At 33.3% G+C, this 16,329-nt stretch overlaps 1 protein-coding gene across 3 annotated transcripts; it reads left to right on the top strand.

Moving 5' to 3' along the window:
• Nucleotides 1-722: 722 nt before the first annotated feature.
• On the top strand, nucleotides 723-6,303 carry LOC18041977 (alpha,alpha-trehalose-phosphate synthase [UDP-forming] 5). Of its 3 annotated transcripts, none has more exons than XM_006432735.2 (5): nucleotides 723-846; nucleotides 1,118-1,216; nucleotides 1,425-3,499; nucleotides 4,237-4,510; nucleotides 5,703-6,303. In XM_006432735.2, the coding sequence occupies exons 3-5, from the start codon at nucleotides 1,509-1,511 to the stop codon at nucleotides 6,027-6,029; spliced, it is 2,592 nt and encodes an 863-aa protein (XP_006432798.1). In that variant the 5' UTR covers nucleotides 723-846; nucleotides 1,118-1,216; nucleotides 1,425-1,508; the 3' UTR covers nucleotides 6,030-6,303. The 3 variants fall into 3 exon arrangements, with proteins under 3 accessions (XP_006432798.1, XP_024040200.1, XP_006432799.1); XM_024184432.1 differs by having other exon boundaries at nucleotides 1,118-1,264; XM_006432736.2 differs by lacking the exon at nucleotides 1,118-1,216.
• The last annotated feature ends 10,026 nt before the right edge of the window (nucleotides 6,304-16,329 follow it).

The following is a 16,329-nucleotide window of genomic DNA, read 5'->3' as shown; positions in this document are numbered from 1 at the left end:
ATGGAGATGTCAAAAACTCTATGTTCAAATTGTTGCTTGGTAAACAAATAACAGAACCCAAATCTTGAAACTAGAACTTAGATGAGCATTTTGTAATGATGATTCATTCAACAAAAAGAAACCTAATGATCAGGGCGTGTCGTCCACGCGCTATTTTGCAGCTGCAGCGGGCAGCCAAGCAAACGAAACTCGTACATCATCAACACAAGTTGAGTTAGGTGCACACAGCTCGAGTTAAAGACTTGAAACAAAGTTATTTTTTTTTTTTTTGAACTATGAGTTGGTTCTGAGTGGATCTTAATTATGAGAGATATTTTTAAGCTCATATAATAATTTAGACTAATTTTTACTCACACTGGATCGGTCCATAAGAGATAAAATACTGATTAAAATGGTAATTTTATTTTAAAATGAGACTTAAATCTCTGACCTCTCTTAAGAAATGAGACTACCGACACCAACGAACTTTAATTTTAAAACAAAGTTAATATACTGAGGAAGAAGTTAAGTAGTTAACTAAACATGAACTAACCATGGTTAGGGATGTTGGACTCTACTGTTGTTCGTGTCACTCATGTCATCACTCAACGCACAACACTCAAGTACTCAACTCAATACATTCGCAGTCACCTGTATTAGAGAGAATCAAGTGCTTTATATAAAGCAAGACATGATCTCATTCACATTTGTTATATGAAAAAAATAAAAATAAAAAATCTCACAAAATTAAATAATCATATTACTAATTTGTCCAAGCTGAAAAAAGCAAAGCAAAAGGTTTTGTTACACTTGAGATACAGAAAAGGAGGAGAATCTTTCATCTCTGGCTTGTGTTCAGCCTTCAAAGTAAGTTCTTGTCCTTCTTTATTCTTCTTCTTATTCACTGCTAATACTATGATATTTTACCTTCTGTTTTCTTTTTCGTTTTTGTCCCGTTTAAATGCTGCATGCTGCTTTTGTTCTTGCGTGCTCAGCTGATTTGCTGACTGTAAATCATTTTCTTGCTATAGATTCTACTTTTTTTATTACTAAATTTGATTTGCTTTGCTTCGCTATAGCATGCTTTGTAATTCCAGCCTATCTTAACTAGTTGCAGTTTTGGATTTTATTTAATCAGGTTTTGCTTCTGGGTACTTCCAAATAATCTGCTAAAGTCTGCATCACTCGCAGTTTTCTAGTGACTCCATTCTGGGTTATGGAGAGGAGGTCATAAGGAGTGAGCTATTCTTATACTTTTTTGTTTACTGGGGAACAGCTGATTTTTGTGAGGATTTTTCTTTTACTAACTTGGACTTCCAAAATCATGTACTGCAAGTAGAATCTTTTAGGCTTGGCTTAGTACACATAGTTTTCTGTTGGTTATATGATATACTTAACAGTTGGGATTCAGTTCTAATTGTGTTTTATCATGGGGCATTTTGTAGATTATGTTGATCTGATAAAAAAGGGAACCAACTTTGTCCTCTTGCTAATCTCAGTAGATCAAAAGTTCCTTGTTTGACCTCAAGATGGTTTCGAGGTCGTATTCTAACCTCTTAGATCTTGCTTCTGGAGATTTCCCAAATTTTAGTCGCGAGAAGAAGAGGCTTCCTCGAGTAGCCACTGTTGCTGGGGTGTTGTCTGAGATCGATGATGAGAACAGCAATAGTGTTGGCTCTGATGCTCCCTCATCTGTTTCTCAGGAACGGATGATAATTGTTGGGAACCAGCTTCCACTTCGGGCGCATCGAAGTTCAGATGGCAGTGGAGGATGGACATTTAGTTGGGATGAGGATTCTCTGCTTTTACAGCTGAAAGATGGCCTTGGTGAAGATGTAGAAGTAATCTATGTTGGTTGTATAAAAGAACAGATTGACTTAAGTGAGCAAGATGAAGTGTCTCAAACTTTGCTTGAAACTTTCAAATGTGTCCCAGCATTTATCCCTCCGGAGCTTTTTAGCAAATTCTACCATGGGTTCTGCAAACAGCACCTGTGGCCCTTGTTTCACTACATGCTTCCTCTATCACCGGATCTTGGTGGCCGGTTTGACCGGTCCCTCTGGCAAGCTTATGTTTCTGTGAACAAGATTTTTGCAGACAAGGTGATGGAAGTTATTAGCCCCGATGATGATTTTGTGTGGGTTCATGACTACCATTTGATGGTTTTGCCAACCTTTTTGAGAAAGAGATTTAATAGGGTGAAGCTCGGATTTTTCCTTCATAGTCCATTCCCATCATCCGAAATTTATCGGACCCTTCCTATAAGGGATGAGCTTCTAAGGGCTCTTCTGAATGCAGACCTTATTGGATTTCATACGTTTGATTATGCCAGGCATTTCCTCTCATGCTGTAGTAGAATGCTTGGTGTCTCTTATCAGTCCAAGCGAGGCTACATAGGGCTCGAGTATTTTGGTCGGACTGTAAGCATTAAGATTTTACCAGTTGGAATTCACATAGGCCAGCTCCAATCCGTTCTGAATCTTCCGGAGACTGAAGCTAAAGTTGCAGAGCTGCAGGATCAGTTCAAGGGTCAGATTGTCATGCTTGGGGTTGATGACATGGATATCTTCAAAGGAATCAGCTTGAAACTATTGGCTATGGAACAACTACTCTCACAAAATCCTTCAAAGAGGGGTAAAATTGTTCTGGTTCAAATAGCAAATCCTGCTAGAGGCAGAGGGAGGGATGTACAAGAGGTCCAATCTGAAACTCATGCGACAGTGAGAAGGATTAACAAAATATTTGGAAGGCCAGGATATCAGCCGGTGGTTTTGATTGATACCCCACTTCAGTTTTATGAACGAATTGCTTATTATGTTATTGCAGAATGTTGTCTTGTTACAGCAGTACGAGATGGGATGAATCTTATACCCTATGAATACATAATATGCCGACAAGGAAATGAGAAGCTTGATATGACCTTAGGGCTGGACCCATCAACTGCAAAGAGCAGCATGCTGGTGGTTTCTGAATTTGTTGGATGCTCCCCATCATTAAGTGGGGCCATTCGAGTAAACCCGTGGAACATTGATGCAGTGGCTGAAGCTATGGATTCTGCCCTAGGAGTTTCTGATGCTGAGAAACAAATGCGACATGAAAAGCACTATAGGTATGTGAGTACACATGACGTTGCATACTGGGCTCGTAGCTTTTTGCAGGATCTTGAAAGGGCTTGCAGGGACCATATGAGGAGAAGATGCTGGGGAATTGGTTTTGGTTTAGGATTTCGGGTAGTTGCTTTGGATCCAAATTTCCGGAAGCTTTCAATTGACCATATTGTTTCAGCATACAAGAGGACCAAAAACCGGGCAATTCTTTTGGATTATGATGGGACTATAATGGTACCAGGTTCAATTAGTACAAGTCCTAATGCAGAGGCTGTGGCCATTTTGGACAACTTGTGCAGAGACCCCAAGAATGTTGTTTTCCTAGTTAGTGGGAAAGACAGAGATACTCTAGCTGAATGGTTTTCTTCTTGTGAAGGGCTTGGGATTGCCGCTGAGCATGGTTATTTTGTGAGGTATGAAGCTTTCTTTTCTGGCTCTACTTGTCTGTCTCTTTTTTTTTTAAATTTTTTATTTTCACTCTCGAAATGTAGATTCCTATTTGGTAAACAAATTATTGTCCATGGATACATGTGCTGGAATTCCCAAGAAAAGAATCTTTTCCAACAGTATAAGCTAAGAGAGATTTCTTGTTTAAGATGCATACCAGTTCCCCAGTTGCAAATTATTTGTATGCACATGTATATAGGATCAGAAGATTCTAAAAAGGCCAAGGCGTGGGCCATTTATCTATGACTTGTGTTGCATGAGAAAAAGAAAATAGAAATGAGAGAAGAAATAAGTCCAGAAAATGAAAGAGCTACTGAAGACCTACTTAAACAAAGATCTCAAGCCCGTTTCAATTGAATCACTGATAAACTTTTTAATCTCAAATGGTTATCATCAACGTTGGAAAGCCCGGATTAAGACTTGGTTTGGAACTTAAAGTTTATTAGAAAAAATAAGTTCTATATATAAAAATTACATAACACTGTATGGGTTCTTTCTATGTGTTTTGTGTGAACTTTTATTCTATTTTCCTCTTTAAGCTAACTTGAAGACTGAGTATTTTTTATTGAGAGCTGAAAGTTTTGCAACATAAATTAATCCATCTGTGACTGTCTGCCAGTTATATCTCTGCTCCTGCAAATTTGTGAAGGAAAAGAGGATTATTGTCGCTGTGCCATCTCACTTGACTGTTTCTCTTTTTCAGGCCAAATTATGGTGTGGACTGGGAAACTTGTGTGTCTGTGCCCGATTTTAGTTGGAAGCAGATTGCTGAGCCAGTAATGAAGTTGTACACTGAAACAACAGATGGTTCTACAATTGAGACCAAAGAGAGTGCCCTTGTTTGGAATTTCCAGTATGCAGATCCAGATTTTGGCTCGTGTCAGGCTAAGGAGCTCCTGGATCACCTGGAAAGTGTTCTTGCTAATGAGCCAGTTTCTGTGAAGAGTGGCCCGAACATTGTAGAAGTTAAACCCCAGGTCAGTGGTTTTCTTCTTTAAGTATCACTATATATTAAGCCATGGTATCATATATAAGGTTGTTTATATCAGTAACATGTTTTTCGTTGGCTTCATTCTTTTATTCATGATAAATCTAATTTAAAAATTAGTGTAACCCTTGTGTCCACCGTTATAGGTCAGAGATTCAGTTAGATAATCACATATTTCGCATAACTATGTCTAGTTGAACAATTATAAAATTGCATGTTTTGATGATACCAAGCTCGCATTGAGTTTCAGTGATGAAGATAACCAACATTTATTTTATGATTACCCTTTACATTGGTTAATTCTCCTACAGGCTTTAGTATGTTACATTACATTGTTTCTGATAATCTCGGATACTAAGGAGAATATTGAGTGCTAAATGTCGGTAACATGTAAAAGCTGCTTTTCCCATTGCCCGATATACACTTAAATATCTCTGTCTGTGTTTCTCTCTCTCTCTCAAAAGATTGTGCAATTATATTCTAGAAAGGCAAGAAAACAAATCTTTCCCATTTTTAAGCTCCCTAATTTGATGGCTGATGGTTGATGCTGTAAGCCTTTGCACAGGCCATTGTGAAAATTTAAAGTCGCTAATTAATACAATTAGCATATGAAATCTTATGTTATGAAGGACTACATAAGATTAATTTAGTTGCATTATTCACGAACATGTGACATCCAGTATTTCAAAAATTTAAAATGAAAATGCCCTGGCAAAGTGAGGGCATGAAGTTGGAAGCTTAGGTAGTTTTACAGAGAAACATATGGTCAGCCTTAGCAAATATGTAGCTTCATAAGTATATCAGGATTATGACCAAGTGATGATCCATTTTAACCCACCATTGAAGAAATATCATTCTTAGCCTGGACATGTTTCAGGTATTTGATTTCATGTTCCGGATTCTTCATATCTGAGGATTTCTGTAGCTGTAGTGCTTCATATATCAGTAATGCTTTTAAGATGTGAAGATTTTATGCGAGTCTGATTCATTATAATGGTTAGATTTTAGACTTCATGATGGGGAACATAGAATTTTAAGAATCTTACTTAAGCTGGAAAAGTTGATAAATTGATAATTTAGTGTTATTGGCCAGAATATGATAATCTGTTTTTAGGGGGTAAGGTTAGTGACTTTATGCATATGTCTTAATAACCTACTTGTGTTCTCAAACAACTAAATAGGGTGTCAACAAAGGTCTTGTAGCACAACATCAACTTGAGACAATGCATCAAAAGGGAATGCTTCCAGATTTTGTTCTCTGTATTGGGGATGATCGGTCGGATGAAGACATGTTTGAAGTGATAAAGAGTGCTGCGGCTGGTCCCTCGCTGTCACCAGTTGCAGAAGTATTTGCTTGCACTGTTGGCCAGAAACCCAGCAAGGCCAAGTATTACTTGGATGACACCGCTGAGATTCTAAGAATGTTACTAGGTCTTGCCGAAGCTTCTGCTCAGGATGCTTGTAAAGCTTCCCTAGGCTCTCAACGAGTGGTTATCAACAAAGAGTAATCCAGACCCATGCTGCCCTCTCTATGAGATCTTTCCCAAGTGTCTGTCAACAAGCTACATGCGGAGAGATCACTCGCATACTGCCCCATTAGGCCTTTCAGGTCAGCTGTCGAAGATGATCTTTTCGTGGTTTAGATATAAGTTAAGGTACTCATCCAGTTGTTACATAGGTTGTGTAGTCCCATTCCCAAGGATGAACTCATACTCCCATGCTTTTTGTCCATGTCTTCTTATTGCTTTGCTAGTTATAATGTTGATGACTTTTATTCGTGTCTTTAACTCTCTATGTTGCATATCAAAAAGTTATTTTCCATCTCAAAGAAGTATGCTGTAGGTTCTAGTATACTATGGGCTCATGGACCATGCTTCATAAATGTACCAATGTGTTAGCCCCCCCTACTTAATTATGATGTTGTGTGCATTAGTAAAATAGCTCCTTTTTATATTAAATAAAATATTAGAAATTAAAAAACCTACAAAATAATAGTTTCTAAACAATTAAAAAGAAAGAATAAAAACAAATTTAAAAGGGATTATTTTATAACCGGACCCTAAAATCTGAGATTTGAGGTTATAAAATATCCATGCATCTTTTGTGTATGTAACCGAACTCTTGATTTGTTCGATTGGGAAAAGAAAAATAACATTTCACCCGGAATTTGTCGATTTTTTTTTATTTTTTTTTTTGTGATGGCTAATGGCGCATCTCTTAATTTAATTTGATTTTAACGGAATTTCAGACCAAATATTAATATTGTTATTATATTGTTGTGAAAATGATAAGAAATCACCGTCAGTCGCCGCATTTATTACTGCTATTATAGGGCAACATCGTCAACACTATCAGGTGGAGCCAAGCGCGGATCAACATCATCAACACTTAACAGGTGGAAGCCAAGGGCCGACAAGATGCCGAACAGAGCTTTAACGGCTTGGTGAAGTTTTCAAAAGGACGAAGAATTCTCTCCGTTGGTTCCCCAGGAGGAATTTCAAAACCAGGTCTCAAATCAACACCTGTCAATTAATAAATTAAAAACACAGAGATCAGCAGATAAAAGAAATGGGAAAGAAACGGCAGCACGGACGAATAGGACAATCAGCAATTAAAGTAAAAATAACAGTGATTTTAAAATTAAAAAAAAAAAATCATTTGGTACCAAATCATTATGACGACTAGTGTCGCTCCCACGATAATGGCCTTAATTAGGCTTGGTAAAAAAGCCTGGTCGAGCTAGCTGCTAGCCCTTCCCATAAGGGCTTTGAACAAGAGCTGAAAAAGAAAAAGAAAAAGATTCGGGTCAGGTAGTAATCTCTATTTTTTAAAAATATAAATTTATAAATTAAAATCTAAAAAAATAAAAAATAAAATCCCTTCATAAATCAGTGATGATTTTAAAAACATAAAATTATAGTAATGAATTCTCTCTTAAACCTTAATTAATTAAGATGATACTTGAATTAGAGAATACAATATTAAAAAATTAAATTTATAAACTTTTATTTGTTTCATATTCTTTATTTAATATTTTATCTTGACATAGTATTTTTTAATTTATTATTAATTATAATAACTTATTGATTATTAACTCATTTTAAGTTTATAATAATTGAGAAATTTACACCAATAGCCATAAAAATTTTGGCTTTTTCCATCTTAACCCCCCAAACAAATTTCTATCAACATTAGCCATAAAAGAATCTTTGAGACCAAAATACCCCTCTTTCTCATCTCTCCCCCAACACTCTCTTTCACCCATCTCTCCCAAACCGAACAAACTCTCATCATCGGCGGTAACATCAACCCTCGTCGGTGTCCGATCTACCATCTACAGTTTTCAACAAAACCTAAATTAGCTATTTTATTTATTTTCATTAATACATAGTGGTATGAGTTATTTTTTGAACTTGCTCGAGAGTTTCAGTGAACTGCAAGTCGTGGGTGAATCTGGCGACAGGTGCCTGTCGCAACAAGTTTTGGTGCGACATGTTTCCGATCGCGTGAATCTTCATGCGATAGGCAACCTGTCGCCAGATTCACCCACGGCTGGCAGTTCACTGAAACTCTCGAGCAAGTTCAGAAAATAACTCATACCACTATGTGATGCCGATTAGTGTTGGATCCGAATAGATTATGATCGGATTTCACTTTTATCGTTGCCTTTTGTCGTCGCCGTTGGTTGATGATTTAAGAGTGGAAAGTTGCCTTTGGTTTGATGAAATGGGAGAAAGAAATTTGCTTTTGGTTTGTAAAGAAGGGTAATTTGGGGAGAAAAGCATGTGTTTGACTAATATTGATAGAAAAAAGTTGAGAGGGTTAATTGTGAAAATAACAAAAGTTTTATGATTATTTTCGTAAATTTCCCATAATAATTTAAAAAAAATTTAAAAATATGTGGAAGCGCAGGCCCGCCTCGTACATTTTCCCTTACATGAGCTTGGTCCTAGGCGTAGAAAAGCTCAGCCTGGCCCATCAATTTGCATAACATATGAAGCATCTTCCCCATACGACGAGGTTAATTATTACTCAATGTGGCTTTTGTGTTAACAAGATAATAGTAAAAACCAATTACTACAGTCACCATTACGGTGTCAAAATGGTCGCTCATCTTCTAATGCACGACCAAATAGATCCAAAAATAAATCCACAAGACCAGCAAGCTTGGTTATATATACTTTGAGAATAGACCATAGTTCAGTCACTGATTGACCACGAAAGAAAGATTTTTCCAACATATATGGTTCTTAGCGGCCACAATTTTAAAACTTCAAAACACACGTTCCACTTAATTTATCATGTCAATAATACACACCGTAGACTTTGACCTTTGTTATAAGTTGAGGGATAGTCGCGAGAATATTCTTACTCCCTTCTAATTTTTCGCTTAGGAATGGATTTTCTCTTTCACAAATGTGGTACGGAGTTTACATTCTTCTAAAAATTAGTGGTCCAAAAATTTGAATTGTGCTACAATAATTATAATTGATTTAGAGTACTTCCATTGTATGTATTAGTAGATGACGTTATTAAAGAAAATAATTACAATGAGCATCATAGTCATATCACAATGACCTTTTGAAAAATAAACCCAACTGAGTTTACGCACTCCATTGCCAACTAATCAAGCACAAAATTTTGTGCACAATATAAGCACAGAATTTGCACAGATGCTAAGCATTATTATGTGTTTTTTTTTTTTTTTTTTACAATTAGTTATGTGCAAATAAACATCACTCAACAATTAATATTATAGTTTGACTTAAAATCAAAGAATAATTTTCACCAATTACGAGTTTATTATTACATAGAGAGAATAAACTAATTGGATTAAGATTATTTCTTGAACAGAAATTTACGGATCGATTATATTGATGGTTAATAATTTTAAATAAATTTTATCCGTATACTGTTATTACATGACATATGATATAAGATTGTTAAAAGCTCAAAAGAGTTCAGATTAGGAGGGAATCATATTCCATTAACAAAAATGAAACCCTTGACTTGAAAGCCACTCAGTTGCGTGGTTAAAATTCTTAGAAGTTAAGTTTTAATTAATTAATATGGACATTATTGATCACATGATAGCCCAGCCACTTTGACTCAAGCCACTAGCAGAATTAACGACGCTGAAGTCTTTTACTAAAAACCATCAAGAGGTTATATAAAATGAAATGGATTAGCCAGCAAAATCAAGACATCAATTATATATTTTCTTATATTACCGTCATATATAATTATATAGGGAACAATAATATAATGAAAAAGGTATATAAAACATAAAAACTCACACCTTGTGCCTGATCTTGAGCTGTTAATATTGTTGTACGTTATTAGTCTTGTTAATGCAATCACTAAAGAGAACGAGATGAGTCGTCTCTTTGCCATTTGAAACTTTCTCAAAATATGTGTCTTGCTTCACGTAGATGGAGTACGAGTACATAGAACTATTTGGCTCAGCTCCAAATATGCTTTCAAATTCTTTTACAACTTTCTTATGCCAATTTTTTTTATAATTGTGCCCCTCAGTTTTTAGGTAATTTTGATACTGCCTACTAAAATTTTAAGGTTTTTATTTTATAGTCTATTTAAGTTTATAATTTTTATATTATATGGTTCGTATCAAACTAAAACTCTGATATATTCTGCCATTGGATTGGGCGAAATCAAACTGCACGTACCATCCGTAGCCTTTAATCATAATTATAGGCGGAACAAGGAATGAGGGGACGCTATGTCGGAAAAGACTTTTGAAACTGATTAGGTTAGCTTACTAAATGCTAAATAAGATCTTTCCTGTCTCAATTTTGGTTACATAATCCATATATTTATAATTAAATCAAAGCAATTTAAATGCGTGTATGTACAATTAAGCCTTGTTAATTTTTCAAATCAGAGCGGGGGACTTTGTTGCCCAATAAGAAAATCTGTACAATGAAATTTGACAAGCTCAGGTTAGAGTCCTACCACCAATAATTAAAAAAAAAAAAAATTGTTGTTAACAATTTAATTTTACTCTTATAAGTTGGCGGAAAAGCTACACTGAGAATCTATACTGATGCTTTTGTGGCCCAAATTATCAAACATATGGGCCGTGCTTGGAACCTTCGCTGGCCGCTGATAATCCCTAGCTAAGTCCATATTGTGTCTAAAATTAGTACTCAAGTCACCCGGTGTTTCACAAATCAATTAATTGATTTCTCTTTAATATTTGTTTTGTCACTTAGGTCTCGCAACAGTTTTTAATTTTTTTTTTTAAAGTTCTTAACATAAGATTACTATGACTATTTCATTCTTATAACAAAAAATGACTAAATAAAAAACATTGAATAACAAAAATAAAATAGAGAAAAGAAAAAGTAGAAACCAATGTATGAACCTATAGTGCAGACAATGGCTGCACCATAGCATGCTAGAAAGGAAAACCAATAAGTAAAAGATATTGAATTTATTATGTAACTATAAAAATTATGGGGTTGATTTATTCTTTTCACATTACAAAGATATGATTAATTTATGTTTTTTTTAACTTTTTTAAAAGGTAGAAGAGTCGGGAAAGTTCAAATCAACTTCTTAATCCCTTACTTTCTGTAGGACTCAAATTAGAGATGTTAATCAAATAAAATTATTTAAAAACCAACAACCTTAACAGTCAATAATTAATTAGTTAAGAAACTTAAATAACAAAAAAAAAAAGCTCAAAATTTAATCAATTGATTGCGTGAACAAGGAATTTTTTTTATAAATTGTCCTATTCATGATGACCTCCATTTCCATCAAGAAAATTGCAATCGAGGACAAAAGCTTAAGTTGGCACTATGTCATTTATCTACGAAACAAACTCTAAACACAGTTGAGGAAGAATGTCCAAACTGCAAACTGGCTTTTAATTTGATTGGATTTTGGACCCATGCATGCATTCATAGCACTTCTGCAACTGGGATGAGCTGCCTGCCGCTAGCCTTCCAGAAAAAAGCAATGGCGAAAAAGACTATTATATGTTCAGTAAGCAGAAAAACATGGGGACACAAGAGATGTTCAGTAAGCAAGCAGGGCCATAATGCCAAGTTGTGAAGGCTACAAATTAAATGGCTTCTCTTGGAGTTTTTCTGTTATATTGCAGGTGACAAATCTTGTCATCTCAATGAAAAATCAATTGACATTTACTGCTAGAAGGACAAAATCTTGGATTCATTGCGTGCACAAACAAGGGCGAAACCAGAATTTTAATTTGCTTACGTTATAAGGAGAAACGACATGTTTGTTTTCTCATTTGAGTTTTGAATAAATTTGAACGAAAAAATTGAACTTGTAAGAATTTTTTTTTTTATATTTTTCAAATCTAGAAAATATTTAGATTTTATTAAGATATTTGGTTTACCATGAAAATAATTTCTCAAATGTTCAGATTCAGGAATAAATTTTAATTAGATGTTTTTACAAAGTTTTCAGTGCTAAGTTGAAAAATAAACACACTTTGAAACGGAAACTTGATCATATATTAAGTATTTAGTCAAAAGAATAAAAAACAAAACAGGTTTCTTAAAAAACTAGTAGACATATAAAAACCATAAACTCAAGGGACCAAACCATGAAATTTAACTAAAAATTGGATAAATTTTAATTAAGCCCCTTATATGCATATTTTCATATGAAGGGAGGGATACTTCTACTCTGCTATTATCGTAATTCCACCTCATTTTTAATAAATAATTATAATAAGCTCACGATATTTTTAAAAAATACAAATTAACAAAAATTTTAGACAATTAACCAATTAAATCCTTTTTATAATTTTTTTTTAAAGTTTGGTATTTCCTTAACTATTAAGGTTGCTTTTTTTTTAAAAATAATGATTACACATCATATTACTGTATTGCATAAATATTTACAACTGCTATTATAACATACATTACACTGATATTTACAATAAGATATACATAATTGAGACTTACATTATTACATTAAATTCAATGAAATACATGCACAGACAAATAACCCTCATAGACAATGAATGTCGACAAATAACCCTCACAGATGAGGGATGTCTCTACTCCACTAGCATTTCGTAAGGGAGAAATACTTATAAATATTTTAGGCCCCACAATGCTTTTGTAGGGGCTTGAATCACTGTCCTCATGCTTGTGAGGACAGCAGCCCAACCACTTCGGCCAAAGGCCTAGTGGCTATTAAGATTGCTTTAGATAAATTGTATTTCACTATGTTATCCGAATAATATAAATTGAATAAGTTGATTCAAGAAACTTAAGCGTTTATATCTAATAGTTTGGGCATTTAATTTATTTGATTAAATTTCCAAACTTGTTCTTTATTTGAATTTTTAAAAAATAATATGAATTTATTGTAATTATTCCTTAAGAGTGGAGTGGATTTACAAAAATTGTGAGGTATAAATATCATCATCCCTTAAATAAATTACAAAAAAGTTTCTGATAAACGCATGATTAAAATGTTTAATTTCTCTAATTCTTATTTTCACCCATAATTATTCTATACAATGAGGTGACTCAGTCACTCACATTATGAGAATCTTGATTGATCATTACGTGAGGTAAGATTGAACTGAAATTGGTGGCATGGACCATCACCAGGCCTTGGCCTAAAGCTCAAAAGTCTCTTGGTAATATCTCATCATGACAACTACCATACGTTGGCCTCATTATTAAATGATGTTGACTAAATCCTTTCATTATAATGACGAAAAAACATTACAAAACCAGTCATGTGCACATCACTTTTTAACAACTTCATTTGATGGCATTGCCAAGTGCTAACCTTCACAAAAAAATTATATCAACTTTCAAAATCCCTAATAAGAACTTTTGCGAAATTCACTTTGTAGGCCTTGCTACTTTTATATATTTATAGACCACCAATGGTATCTAGTAGTTAACTAAACATTTATTGAGTTCATCAATCTAGTTTCTTGATGATCTCAAAATTATGATTATCATTACTATCATTATTATTTCATAAACGTAGACTAAATTTATAAAACAACTTATTACAAATAGGGATTCAACTCTTTTTAGTATCCGATTGGAAGTGATGTGTTGCAACTGAACTTGAAAACGTAACTGCTAATTTTTTATGGTGTGTAAATCAAATTATTCATCATTTCCTTATTATTTCTATTAAAAGACTTGATCAAGTATGCACCAAATTTATCATCTTGATCAAGTCTACAAAAAAGTACAAAATCTGAGGCCAGGAGAACAAAAACAGAAAGACAAATTAAAACAGAAAAGTCAGCAGAAGCATACGACAATGGCGACATTTTGCATTTAATGTGTCAACCATCCAACTACTGCCACCTCATTCGCAAGTTTCCCAATTCTCCACCTCTCAACTGCTTCCTCTGCCTTGATAATTTATAAACGTGAATATTTTTATCATTTTAACCACTTGATTAATTTCAACTTCCCTTTAATTTTCTGTAAAAACATATATGTTACAAATTGATCAATTGAACATCATGCTTTTTGGTGTATTCGAAACATAATGTGCATTTATTGACCGCGGATTTTGATGCATTATTCTTCTTGCCAATTCTATGTGAATCATGTATGAGGAGGAATGGACTGGACACTGTTAAGTAATTAGTGTATATTTTTAAAAAATTACTTCTATTTTTTTAAGAGAAAAAAAAGCTTTTTTGGGAGTGGGTAACAAACATATGAATTGCCTTTTAAATGGGTGTTTTATCAAGTATTTTATGGAAAAAAAAATTCCTTTTTTCAAAAACAAGAAAATGAGATCACTCAAATCTATTTATTCTCTTCTCTCCTTGCTCTTTTAGACAACTGAATCACCAAAATTGTGATTTAAATGCAAAAGAAAGAATTTGTTCAATTAAGTCTTCACACCACTCGTGGAGACAGATATGATTAGGTTTATCTGATGAGGAACTGACAGCCGTCTGATCACGATTAACCACTTCATATTGAAAGTGGACTGATGTGAAAACTTTTTAATTGCTCCACGAGTTTGTCAAGTATTTGACTTTTATCGAAATTGATCGATGTACCAGGAGGATATATACTCAAGATTTTACCTGTTTATGTTTTAGCCCTATATTTTTAAGTTTTTGTTTTTTGTTCTCCTTGTGTTTGTTGTTTCTTCATTCTGCCCCTACTGAAGTACTGAACAAAAATTCTCTTTCCGCCCTGTCGATAATACCAAAATCATTTTAGGAAAATAAATATATCAAGTTTCTATTGTCATAATTTTTCTAAAATAAACAAACATAAAATATTTATGATTTGCGTATTGTGTTCATCAACAACATTGTCTCAATAAAACGCCGCTTTATAATTTATATGATGGAGTTTAACATTTGAAATATTAAAAGAATAGTCATAACTTTTAAAATACTACCGTCCAATAAATGCATTTCAATGGTGATTATGAAATTAAAGTACTTCTTAAAAAATATAGCATTACTCAATCAAATTATGACCGAGCAGAAAATATTTGAATGGTTTTGGATTAGTTCCTAGTAAAATGGGATCCATCGCTGGTACTCATACATGCATAGAGTGACCTCCATTCATATATTCAATAATTATTTTGTTGATAAACATATACTCAATAATGAACGTTAATTAAATTATATTTGATTGCCAACTTGAAAAAAAAAAAATTGGAAACACAATAAACTCGCTAGCTGGCCAAAATTTTAAAGTAGTACCATATTAAATACCTGAACGTCAACTGCCTAGAATTGTATAATTGAATAACTATATTATCGTTATTTGTGTGGCAGAAATTTATCTTTTTTGGGCCCTATATACATTAAATTGATAAAGCAACGTACTGTGAAATCTTTTATGCATTCTGTTGAAGTTTAGTTCGATAACTATTAACTAACGGGTCCTACTACTCTGCAACTGGTGTTTGGTACCGCTATTTTGTCATTTAGTGATTTAACCATTAAAGTTCACCAAAGAGTTGCATAACGGCCCGGATGTGTTTGGATGGTTATTAACATATCATCCCTGGTATTTACTGAAAAATAGGAAAAGGCAAAGGTTTCAAAATGTTGACATATATATCCGGATTGTTTCAAAAAAAAATTTTTTTACACTTAAATCCATTGACTTAGTTTGACTGTTAGAATGAGTATCAATGTATCGATAATAATGTATTCTCATGTAAAAATTTCAAAATGCATGAAAAAAATTAACATGTATTAATAAATATTTTTATAACATAATATCTATCTAATATACAATAAATTATTTGAATTCATCAATCAAAATAGAATACATAATAAAAATATATTAATTTGTTAATAATAATAATAATAATATATGACCAAAATAAACATGTATATACCTAAATTAAATGTTTTCAATAATATTATTAATAAACACGTGTAATTCTTAAGGTATATTTAATTATTTTTATTTTAATATTAATATCTTCATGCATACGATAACCAAATTTTATTTTTGTTCTTTCTTTATTCATATTAGTAGTTTAGCACCCATGAACTTATCTTCTATTTTTTTCTTCTTTTCATAAACTCTGACCTAATAAAATACTTTTAACTAAAACCATCATATTTTAGAAATAGATTTTTTCATCGACAATAATCCTACTATTGATTATTTGGTCTATGTAGTAGTCTGATTTAAAATTCTTAAATAAAGATTCATGGCTTTTTAAATTTTATTATTTATAAATTACCATTCGTGTTCTCTAAAATTCTTGAACTAAACATTTTCTTGGGAACTTTTTCTTCGAATTTATATATTTCTATGTTAAATAAAGGACAAC

The sequence above is a fragment of the Citrus clementina genome, unplaced genomic scaffold, assembly GCF_000493195.1.
Source record: "Citrus clementina cultivar Clemenules unplaced genomic scaffold, Citrus_clementina_v1.0 scaffold_5, whole genome shotgun sequence".
Taxonomy (NCBI): domain Eukaryota; kingdom Viridiplantae; phylum Streptophyta; class Magnoliopsida; order Sapindales; family Rutaceae; genus Citrus; species Citrus x clementina.
The sequence above is the reverse complement of the archived record's forward strand: the minus strand, read 5'-3'. Positions and strand labels throughout refer to the sequence as shown.